The sequence below is a fragment of the Pteropus medius genome, unplaced genomic scaffold, assembly GCF_902729225.1.
Source record: "Pteropus medius unplaced genomic scaffold, Ma_sr-lr_union100, whole genome shotgun sequence".
Taxonomy (NCBI): Eukaryota; Metazoa; Chordata; class Mammalia; order Chiroptera; family Pteropodidae; genus Pteropus; species Pteropus medius.
Window position 1 is genome coordinate 33,491,672 of NW_024340696.1, and position 12,476 is coordinate 33,504,147.

Below are 12,476 nucleotides of genomic sequence, written 5' to 3' on the forward strand. Positions count from 1 at the left end.
TTTTCCAACACTGACAATGAATTTTCTAATTCTCCAAACACGAACTGTGTGTTAATTCCAATACTTACTACCCAGAGTTAGTATCAGACTCTACCAACTTTAAAGGCTCAGTCATACAAGACTGCCCCCACTTCACACATCAGTTGCAATTCTCTCGTCATTTGTACTTCTGATCAACTGGTTATAAATAGGGAGTTCCTGTGACTTCCTCCTAAGGTTTGATAATTTGTTAGAATGGCTCACAGATATTGTCTTTACCCCTATCACTCGGGAAATTCCAAGGGTTTTTGGAGCTCTGTGCCAGGAGACTGGGACAATGACCAGGTATATATTTTTTATTATAATATTACACTCCTTTCCTTCTTTCTTTTTAGTTTGAACACTCTGTTAAATGTGAACTTAATAGCTATTTAGAAAGCAGTCGCAGGAATATAATCTTACTGTCATCAATAACTCTTTTCGTAGTGTTCCTTCTATTATGGTATACTGAATATACCACTATATTTGTTATGGTAAATCAAATATAACATTTTTATTTATTTTTCTTCAACTGTTTATGTAAAAGCCTTTAGTTTCTTATTCTCTCTAGAGTTCCCTGGGAACTTTATAGTCTTTCTGTTTATAGCATTATCCTTGATCTTTTTGGAGAAAAGCAATATTCTAACAAATTTATGTCCATCGATAACTTCTATAGCTATACAATTTCAGACATTTTTTTGTTTATTCAGTAGAGTCTACATTTACCTTAGTTGTTAATCATGGATTTTCTGTCTTATTTATATAACTTCCCGTTTTTCGTTGCTCCACTTTGACACATGTCTATCACAGACCACAGTCCTTCTCTGGCATTTTGGTCTCACTAACTTCATACTTTTATTTCCAACTCATTTCTTACCCTACTCTTCTATTTTCTATCTGTCATTGCCTAACTGTATTCAAGCTGAATGAAAAGGCTTAAAGCAGACCATTGTAAGGGCTCTCTGGTCAGAGGATACTGTGAAGTTGACTGTTTCCTGGATCCTCTAAGGCCTCAACCAGAGAGTGATTTGTGAGGATATCTTAAAAGTGATGCAGAGACCATAGGTGCTTCTTCAGGTAGCCAGCCTGTGGAGAAGTGCTAAAGTCTTGCGCCCAGGTGTTGCTTCAGGGGTTGTAGACCCATGATAAGTGAAAAGTTAATTTCTAGAAATTTCTAGAAATAGAATTATATAATATATAGTCTTTTATATCTTGCTATGTTTACTCAGCATACTATTTTTGAAGTTTATCCATATTGCATGTTTTAGTATTTTAGTAGTTCATTACTTTTTGTTGCTGAATAGTATTTTATTTTATGGATATACCACATTTTGTTTATTCATTCATCAGTTGATTTACATTTGGTTTGTTTAAATAATGTTGCTGTGACCATTTACATACCTAGTCTTTGTGTGGACATGTTTTCCTTTCTCTTGGGTAGATAATTTATAATGGAATTGCTAGGTTGTGTGGAGAGTGAATGTTTAACTTTTAAGACACTACAAAACTTTACCATTTTACATCCCACCAGCAAAGTAAAGTAGTCTAGATTCTCCATATCCTTGCCAAGATATAATATTAGTTGTTTTATTATTGTTGTTGTTGTTGTTTTTCATTTTAGCCATTCTGTTGGGTGTGTAATAGTATGTCATTGTGGTTTTGTTTTATATTTTCCTGATGATTAATGATATTGAGCATTTTTCATATGCTAATTTTTCATTTGTTTCTTTTGTGAAGTGTCTGTTCAATCTTTTGCCTATTTTTAATGGGTTATTTGTCCTATAAGTGGGTTGGTTTTAAGAGATCTTGTATCAGCGATAATACATATGATTTGTAAATATTTTCATTTTCTCAGTCCAAGACTTGCCTTTTCTTTTTCCTTTTCTTTTTTTTAAAAAGAGTTTAATTATGATGAAATCCAGTTTGTTAGTTTTTTCCTTTGTGGATCATGCATTGGTGTCATATCTAAGAAATTTTTGCCTAATCAAAGCCACAATTATTTTCTCCTGTGTTTTTTTTCTAGAATTTTTATAACTTCAGTTGTTATATTTAAGTCTGCCATCCATTTTAACCCAATTTTTGTGAATGGTGTAGGGTACAGAATACCAGTTTTCCTTCTACTACCATTTATTTAAAAACTCTCTTTCCACCCCTAACTCCCCCCCTCTCCCCCAAATTACTGTGGCTCTGTTGTTGAAAAATAGTTCATCATAAATCTTTGAGTTTATTTCTGGGCTTTCTATTCTATTGCGTTGGTTTATGTTCTGTCCTTATAATGCTACACTGTCTTGATTACTGGAGCCTACTGTATGTAGTAAGCTCTGAAATCAGGTAACGCTAAGTCTTTCAACTTAGATTTTCTTTTTCAAAGTTGTTTTGGCTGCTCAGAGTCCTTTGCATTTTCATACACTTTTTAGAATCAGCTTGGCAATCCCCCTCCTCCCCCCCACCACCTCCCCTAAAAGTGTTTGGATAGGGATTGAATTGAATCTATAGCTCAAGTTTGGGGAGAATTGCTGTCTTAACAATATTGAGAGTTTCAATGCATGAACATAGTATATCTCTCCATTTATTTGAGTCTTAATGTTTCTTTTAACAATGTTTTATAATTTTTGGATACAGGGTTTCTGCTGTATCCAAATTTATTACTAAGTATTCTTTTCGATACTATGGTTAGTAGGATTATTTTCTTAATTTTATTTCTGGATCGTTTGTTGATAATATATTACTAAGTATTCTTTTCGATACTATGGTTAGTAGGATTATTTTCTTAATTTTATTTCTGGATCGTTTGTTGATAATATATGAAGATACAATTGATTTTTAATACTGATTTTGTATCCTGCGACCTTGCTAAATACTTAACAGTTTTATAGTTCTTTTTATAGTCTTAGGATTTTTTAAATACAAGGTCATGTTGTCTGTAAACAAAGACGATTATTCCTATCTCTGCTCAGTTTTTCTACTTTTAATTTTATTTTTTTAGTCTGGCTTTCCGTGTCCACAGTTTAATGTATCAGCCAATGATTTGCTTACTGATTGCGCGTAGACACCTTGAGTTTGTAAAGTTTCTAAAATCTCTGTGTGATATAGGAGAGTGCATTCAAGTCAGTTCCCAAGTCTCCTTGGCTATTACTTTTCACTGGGCTTTCTTGTCACCCTGTGTTACCCTTCCCCTCCCTGTCCCATCGTCCTTCCTCCTTTGCATGTATAGCTTCCCTGTTGGTCCTGGAGGCGTGGAGAGCTTATCTGAGTCCTTATTTCCAGGATCTCCCTGTTAAATTTCTGGCCATTGTACTGCTTGCTCTAACTGGGCTCCAACTGCAGAAGAGCAAAACTGAGTTTTCCTCATTTGTTCCCTTTTGAGTTTGTCACTTTTAGCTTGCAAAATCGAAGGTTTTTACCACTGCCCCCTCCCTCCTGCTCACAACTTCCAATTCCAAATTGGGTCCATATCTTTTGGCTACAAGCATCAAACCTGCCAGTTTTGCTGTCCATCCTGTGCTGTTAAAAACTGCAGTTCTCTCTAATTGATTGGGGGTAGAAGGCAATAAGGCCGAAATTCTTACCATTCTCAATCTGAAGCTGTAGCTGATGTTTTTGTTTTGTTTTGTTTTTAAAAAAATAATTATCTTCTTCTGGTTAACATCCAGTACCTTTACGTGATTGGTGTTGTCTAGTTTAATACATGGTTTTGTGTTCTTTTTTTTTTTTCCAGGGGATTCATCACCTTCTTCATACTACTATTAGCTGGAAGCCCCTTCTTGTTATTTTCTTTACTGAAGAGAATTTGCTTTTTCAGCAGGCAGAGGAATGTGTGTTATTCTACTTAGTTCATTCACTCTGTCAACATAGACTTTTAAAGAGACTTTGTTATTAAAATAATTATTTATTTCTACTGGATGGGCCTATGCAACCTAGTCTCCTTATTTAAAAAATAAAGGAACTAAGCCCTGAAGAAGTTGTGTGACAAGAAAGTTAGTGGCAGAACTGAGGTTATTAGAAAATGTTGGAACCTGGGTCTCTTGGATTATAGCATCTTTTTTCTTATACCATTGACTCTTATTTTAAGATTTATTTTACTCTTCTAAAATATATCAATTATCCTTATTCCTTTTTTTTCCTCAAGGTTAAGTCTCATATGGAAGCCAGTTTGTAAAGCCAAAAATGGCCATGCCTTTGTCGAGGCAGATGTACAGTCTTTAACCCTTGTAGGGGGCTCAGGCGCTGAGGAACACTGAGGATATTTGTACTGTATCGTTGGAAGTTGGTCTTTCTGGGTCCTTAGCTATAAAATGAAGGACATGGGGGAAGGAAGGAGAGTGGATACTTTTTAAGTCTCTTTTCATCTGAAGTTATTTGACTCTGGGGCCAGAGTAAGCATTTGTACTCTTAGAGCAGTTTGGTTCCCAGGATGCCAAGAGAACACTTAACAAATTGACTCTTGAAAGATAGATGGGATTAGGGGGCTATCTGTAGAGTTTAGGGTAGGAGTTGGATTTCTCCTCTTTATCAGGTAATCCAGTTCAGTGGACTTTAGGGAAGACTTCCACATTTAGAAATAACATAGATATTAAAGTATATGTTGAGCAGTAGGATGGGGGTATGGAAACATACAAGTAAAGTGTCTTAAGAGAACTGATACCCAAAGCATAAGAGGTCAATTTGATGAACAGATTTTGCCCCTGGTCATTTTACTTGTAAACAGTGCATGTTAAGTTGGTATGTATTTCTTTCTTTCCAAGATTCCAGTGGTTTCCCTGATCCTGATGTGGTATTGAAGTTTGGTCCTGTGGAGAGCACATTAGGCTATCTTCCTTGGCACATCAGATTGACTGAGATTATGTAAGTAATTAAAAATATATTGACTTTGGTTCGATACAGCAAGTATTTCTTTTTTTTTTCTTTTCTTTCTTTTTTTTTTTAGGTGAGGCAACCCCTGGTTGACCTCACCGATTGCAAGGACCTTGTCAGCTTATTACAATCTCTCTCTTTTTTTTATGTTTTACATCTACAGCACCTGGTCTTCCTAGGTGTTCTCCCATCCAAATACTAACCAGGCCTGACCCTGCTTAGCTTCTGAGATCAGACGGGATCAAGCTTGTTCAGGGTACATGGCCGTAGATCAGCAGGTATTTCTTGAACCCAGCACTGTACTTGGTATAGTGGAAATTCCCAGAAAATTATAATACTGGATCCTTTCCCTCAGGTATTTCACAGTATCAGTGGTAAAATAAAGACATGAATGACTCAGACACAAGAGAGTGTGTGGTCATGTGAATGTTTGGTATTGACACCAATTGTCATAGGAGATCCAGAGTGAGAGATAATCTCTGTGGGCCAGAGTGGTTGATTATGCAGAAAAGATGTGACTTGATCTGCAGTATGTAAAATGGGTGGAATTTTTGCAACTAGAGGAATGGTGAGAAGTATAGGATATGGACAGGGAAAATAGAAATGCTGGGATTGGGTAGAGGGAATGAACAACACAGTTTAAAGAAATAATGAGGGAACCGGCCATACCAGAGCTGGGAGTTAGTGTTAGATAGTAGTATGAGGTGAAATCAAATAGTTTGGAGGCGTAAGCATTGGGAATGCTTAAATACGCTTAAATTCTAGCATAAGGAATATGTATAATCGTTTAGACAGGCAGTAGGAAACAGTTGAGCCTGTGGATAATGCAGGAATGGTAATTTTGGAAGATTTGTTTGGTAACTGTGTACTAGAATAGATTGGGATTTGGGAAAGAATGAGATAAAATGACAAGTGAACAGGCCATAGCTAAAATTTAGGGGAGAATACAGTGATGAGAATGAAATTGTTTATTTAGAAGAGAGTTTGGTAAGTTTTTCTGTAAAGAGCCAGATAGTAAATATTTTAGGCCTTGTGGGGTGTTACAGTCTCTTACAGCTACTCCTCTCTGTTACTACTATTCATTTGCTAGTAAACCTAAACAACCACAGGCAATATGTGAACAAGTGTGTGTGGCCGTGTTCTAACAAAACTTTATTTACAAAAACAGGGGCTGGCTTCTGGACTCTATTTCCCTTTGGCTGATTTAAAATAAAGGAGAGAAATATATTTAAATTCTGGCTTTAGGAGAATACTACAAGTTCTGTCTCTCATGAGAAGTAATTAACAAGTATAATTGCAGGCCTGACCCTTTACTAATTGTGGTAAAAGAGAAGAAATGAAATGACTCCTAAGTTTTTAAGCCTAAGTGACTGGGCGAATTATTGTGTTATTGAGAAAGTCAGAAAAGTCAAGGGAGCATTGATTTTTGAAGGGAAGATGTTGAATTCAGGAATAAGATGCATTTGAGTCCATAGTCTGTTTAGATGGAAACACTTAGGAAGGTAGATGAAAATGGAGAATTGGTGCTCGGATGAGAAGTCAGTACTATAGATGAACATTTGGGAATTGTCAGTACCTAGGAAATAGAAGTAAATGAACCTGTGAAAATAGAAGACCTCTCTAAAGTATACATAGAAGAGCATAATACCAAGGGATTAAATAGTTCAGGTTCAGGGCTGGAGCGGGGAAAGGTGTCAAATAAAGAGGCAGAAAAGAACACGTAGCATGTTAGAGTCAGAAAATGCTGTAGATAGATCATCTGGTGCTGCCTCCTCATTTTATAGGTGAGGAAGATGAGGAAGAGACATTGCTCAAGCTTGTAACAAAGTGGAATTACAACTCAGATTTCCAAATTCTGGGTTTCCTTATGGTGGCCTGTGTTTCTCTTGTCTCTTTTTCTCTAGGGATTTTCCAGGTAGTTTTGGATGCCTTTGGGATCCAAGAAAGGTAGCCATCATACTTTTTGAGGTTGGGAGTGGTTTGGAGGGAAGAGTGTGTTTCAGAACAGATCTTGGTTTGAATCTTTGCTCTGCAGCTCAATAACATGACTTTAGAAAGCTATTTAAACTTCTCTGTATTTGTAAAATGGACAATTAAATACAGAGTTGAGGATTTAAATCTGATAATGGACATCAGATACCTCACACATTACAAGCTTTCTCATGGAACTCTGTACTTATGTCTGTCATAGCTCTATGTTATATTGAGGTTTGCTCTGTATTTGCCTACCAGACTGCAAGCACCGTGATGGCAAGAAAACTGTCTTAATCATAATACAGGAAATTAGAATGGCAGAACCCTATGTCCCTATCTGGGACATAGCAAGACCTGAGGCACTGAGGGGTGGTGGTGCTAAGTGCTTCTTGAGGAGTGATAGATGAGACTGTTGATAATGGGGGTGTAAAATGAGGAAGACTTAGGAAAGTGAGTAGTTTGAAGGAGACATTTGAAGCAAGCTTTAGTGAGAAGAACATCATTAAATTTTCCTTTGAGGATATCATTTCAGTAGAGTAAATAAGATAAAAGGTTGATATAGAGATTATTAATAGATAAGAAAATGATGGGAAATGGGAGACTTGTTTCAGAGTTTTGGGTAGTTGAAGAATAAAGATTATTTGTCAATTATATCTCAGTGAAGCTGGGGGCAGGGAAGGAAGGATAAAGAAAGTGTAGCGAAAGAGAACCACAGGATCAGGCAGGAGTTCATTCATGGTAGGTTTGTTGAATCCCTTTTTTGTGGTGATTGTAGAATTCTAAATGTGAGTCTTGTACTCTGATCAGGTGTTTGACACTGATGCTGTTTGGAATTTCTAAAGCCTCACAATAAAGCTATATAAATTAGTGACTTAAAAACATGTTAATTATTGTAAATTATCTAAGTGTTTGAAATACTTAAAGGGGAACCCTCTGGCTCTATGTTCACCCTGCCTTTAAAGTACTTGTTTTCACATTGTAATTGTCTTCTTGAGCAGTTGGAAATGGTGGAGATAAATATCATTCATTTGTTGATTACTCACCACATGGCTTCAGTTATCAGGTGGGGATGCTGTGCTGCTCTGCCAGTGTTAAGCCTGGTTTTCAGACACCATTCAGCTAGTACCAGCTTTACTGTGACAGAGATGAGTTCTTGAAACAAATTTGAGTGAAGCCCTTTATAAATAGACCTCCGGTTTTGCATTAATCTAGACTTAACGCTTCAATAGATTCTGAATTTCTAATCTCACTATAAGTTGCTTTTCTCTTATGGAAAGAAGGAGAGATTACTTTTTACTTGGTTTCACAATGAGTTTAATAATTATTTAATAGAGATGGTTTGTATACTCTATGCTTATAATTTACTCTCTTCTGCCCTTAACCTCTTTTTGGTCATTACTCTTCCGGTTCCCCTGCTTCAAATTACAGTATGTCATCTAATTGCTTTTTTCCCCCTGTGCTTTCTTTTCAGCTCTTTGCCTTCCCACCTAAACATCAGATATGAGGACTTTTTCTCTGCCCTTCGTCAATATGCAGCCTGTGAACAGCGTCTGGGAAAGTAGTGATCCCTGGTTGCATAATTTGATTTCAGACTTTTGGAGAAAAGGACCCAAGTGACTCTGATGTTTACAAAGCACCCCTGAAACCCTATACACACCTAGTTCATAATCCTCATAATTTATCAACAAACACAAAAAAGTGTCTTACTTGAGAGTAAGAGTATGTGTGAGTGAGTGTGCGTGTGTGTATACATGAGCGTGTGTGTATAGAAATACATTTATAAATGGGGAAATATTGGAGAAGGAAATACGTGGACTTGTACCTTTGAGCAAATAGCAGCAGTTTTAGGAGCTGAAATTTCAGTTTTAAAGGCTTCAGTCCCAATGACTTCCCTGTTTTGTAGGGAGAGGAATTAGTCATTTTTGGGGAGTGGGGAATAATTTTTTTTTTCAGTCTTTCATAGTGACCAAACTTTAATTTTTAAAAATAATATATAGACTTATTAAATGGAAGCATTCTGAGTTTGAGGGATTTCCAGAAGAATGGAGTTCTGTGTTACTCACATGTTATTAAAAACTTGCTCACCATTTGGAGCAGAGGGAATATCTATTTTCAGATATCCGTCCATTTTCATCTCATCATTATTGTCAAACAATGTGACTTAACAGTGTTGATCTGGTGTCTTTGTTCTGAGTTGTGAAGATCATTTGAAAAAGAACTCTTACAACACTGAAATGCCAAATTTAAAAAATTTTAATATTGTATTAGGCAGTCAAAAAATGGTGAAAAAGTTGTAATCTTAAAAGTAAAGGTGGAAAACTTCCAGAAAAAGAAAGTTTGAATTTTCTTTTCCGTTTGGTGGGCAGTGTGCTAGATAGTACCCAAAATTGGTTTAAAAATTATTTCAATGAACTATATTTATTTAAAATAAATATTTGAGGGAAGTTACTAAGGCAGCTCTTTTCCTCAAAAGTAATCTACCTGTTCCTCTTTGGAATAACACATTTTAGGCCATGTTAGTACCTAGGATTTTTACTCAGTAAATCCTAATGGTGACTTAGTGTAAAGGATCTTTAAGTAAGATTGAGGCCTGTATAGGTAATAAAACATTACCAAAGTCTACAAAAGTAAATTAATTTCACGTGTTCTCTTTCATGACAGAGAACAACACTGGCTCTGTTATTTTTTTAATGAATAAGTGATTTTTGATATGTGTTTAGTATTTCTTCTCTCACTGCTGCTGATCTTTGGACAGAAACCATTCATATTTTATGGACTGTTTTCGGAAAAATCTTATCAAAAAATATATAATAGTTATCTAAAATTGTACATTTAGAATGGAGTCCTGGAAGTCTGAAAAATAGAGAAGACTGGATTTGGAAAACAAGGTCTGGAATTGCTTGTCAAATTCTGAAGCTATGAAGAATATTTCAACTTTGGATTACAAAACCCCATTTATGATTTTTAAAATACACTTGAAATAAAATGATTAAACTAAATTTTGGTTTAGTGACATTACTTTGCACTTTCAGTCCTTTGTACATTGTAAGAATTTTTTTTTTTTAATCTTAACTTATTGCTAAAAGTTTTGTGTGAAACTACAGCATATCTTTAAACTTTTAACAGAATTTTTTTTATTTCTGTTGCCCTGTACTGTGATTCATGTTCTATTGAGGCTTTTTTTGGCCTTGGTGTAAGACTGAATGTATGCCTTTTATAAACATGTATCTTTTTTAAACATTCTGGAATATGTATGGCTTTAATGAATTAAATTTAATGGGCCCAATTGAAGTGAAGAGATTTAATATTTGTTAAAATTAAGTTAGTCAAATGAATAACCCACTAGGATGTAGCCAAAGTTGCTAAAGGTTTAATAGTTGTGTCTTTGTACTTTATTTTCTCTTTCCATTTTATAGCAATGTAGTGTTACACATCAGGTTATAAACCTAAACTTGTGACCTGAGTCCGTTATAGTCCGAGGAAGAGACCCTTAAAACAAGTTGCTAAGGATTCTGAATTCAGATATAGGCATTCCAAATCCTTTTCCTCATGAATTCAACTGTTCATATGATTTCCACAACTTGAATGGCATTGGTCATTCTATAATTCCTGCCAAAATTATCACTAGTTAGCATTATCAGGGCTCTCTTGGCACTCCTAAGAACAGATTATTTTCAAGAAAAATGTTGTTTGTCTTTATGTGTATGGAAAGATGATATCTTTAAATTGTTTCTTCTTGACACTCCCACAATGGAAAAATTATCAAATTAAACCTACATTATAGATGGCAGCTGGGAGCATAGCAAAAGTCAGAGGATTTGAATTCCATTCCCAATTCTAGTTGTGTTTCTTAAAAGTGATTACTGTTAACAAAGTTTGAAAGCTGGGTTTGAGGTGAATTAGTAAATTCTGGTATATTGTGATTAAGGCTTAGTAATGCCTGTCGTAAGAGAGGCAGGTGTTATATTGTTAATGAACAGTGCCAAATACACTGTGCATACCTACAAATTAATCTTTGAATGTATGTTACTTGATAGCTCCCTCCTCCTCCTGTGCGATGGTAGAGTCAAATCCTTGTGATGTTTTGTATGGCTGTAGACTTTGGCAACATGTAAATAATATGTAAAACAAGTTTTTATGATTAAGGAATCAAATTTATTGATTTTTTTGAAAGTTGAAACCTAACATGTATGAACAAAAATAATAAAAGAATATACTCTTTTCATGGACTATAGTATTATGTGAATGCTACATTTATTCTGAACATGTAGGACTTGCAGAAATGTAATGAGAAACTCATGACTAGATAGCAATACTATTTTTTTAAATGATTGTTCTTGTTCGAAATATATTCTCATTTTTTACCAGGTTAAACATTTGGAATCTTACATTACTTGCTTTTTGCTAGGTGACAGCAAGATAAAATTTCACCATTGCAAGAATTGTCAAAATTCCACAATAATTAAAATCTGAATTGATTTTTACTGAATATGGAATGCCAAATTAAAAACGTATATATGTACTCTTTTAAAAAGAAATTTGACAGTTTTTGTCGAACCAGGAAATAGAATGTTAAGAGCTATGGTTTGTCTTATGTTGCATAGAGTATTCACTTCCTAACTCGAGGATCTAACTGTAAGATAGTTGGCTTTTTACACATGATTTTCATCTGAAAAATTTTACAAAGGTCACATTTTAACTTTGGTCAATAGGAAATGCCTTCAACAAAAATTAGTGTAAGAAAAGTTCAGGATACTTTGAAATAAAACCCAGGAAGCAAGATTAATTGGCAATAAATTATAAAATTGGTGGGAAAAGGGAGTGGAAAGAGAATTTGCTTAAGGTTTAAAAAACCACATTTATTGTAGAAAAAGAATTCAGAAATGTAAAGGAAACAAAAATAACTACCATCACTCATTGATTATGTTTTTGGTGATGATCCTAGAATTCTTTTGTATTTATATATTTTAAAAAATGGATCTTACTGTAACAGGTTTAATAAAGAGATTCTTTTTAAACTACAGATTATAAAATGAGAGTCTTGCATTTTGTTTTGTATTTGATTATTGTGTTTGGATATAAATTGCATCAGCACATGATAAAAAGAGGAAAAAAAATAAATATCACAGTTATCCTTAATGAATATTTAACCTTGGTCCAAATTCTTCAGGTCATTATATACTCACCTCTCTAATCTGTCTTTTAGAGATTCAAGAGCTATACATTTTGCCGTCTGTATTTATATCTAGAAGGCAAAAAATAAAACTTAAATGTACTCCCATATCAAGCTATTTCGATTATCTGCTATTGACCATATTTATATTCCCCTTCATTAGTGCTAATTTAAGTTGCTTTAATGAGAAAGAAGAAAAGATCTGTTTGTCTCAGAGAAGGAAAGCTTGAGCAAAATGAAAAAATGTAGGCGAGTGCTAACTGCGTAGTTATACTTGTATGTATCTAATATTTCCATTCTGATAAAAATTGATTTTAACCGCTTTGTCTTTTATGAATTTGATTCTACGAACCCTTTATTTTGATAAATGTATATTTTGCAGTGTTATTCCTCGATAACAGTTGTACATAAGTGCCTTGAATTTCTTATTTTTACAAACTTTGATGGAGAAGCTGAT

General features: G+C 34.7%; 1 protein-coding gene and 1 pseudogene across 1 annotated transcript in view; one reads left to right on the top strand and one right to left on the bottom strand.

Annotated features, from left to right (window-relative positions):
• The window catches only part of NUS1 (NUS1 dehydrodolichyl diphosphate synthase subunit), a 28,096-nt gene extending 16,227 nt beyond the window's left edge, over positions 1–11,869 (top strand). Inside the window, exons 4-5 of the mRNA XM_039871160.1 lie at positions 4,764–4,863; positions 8,318–11,869. Of these exons, the coding sequence (XP_039727094.1) occupies positions 4,764–4,863; positions 8,318–8,408 (191 nt within the window). The 3' untranslated portion in view covers positions 8,409–11,869. The remainder of the gene's footprint in view (positions 1–4,763; positions 4,864–8,317) is intronic.
• On the bottom strand, positions 5,027–5,144 carry LOC120609820 (uncharacterized; annotated as a pseudogene).
• Positions 11,870–12,476: the final 607 nt, after the last annotated feature.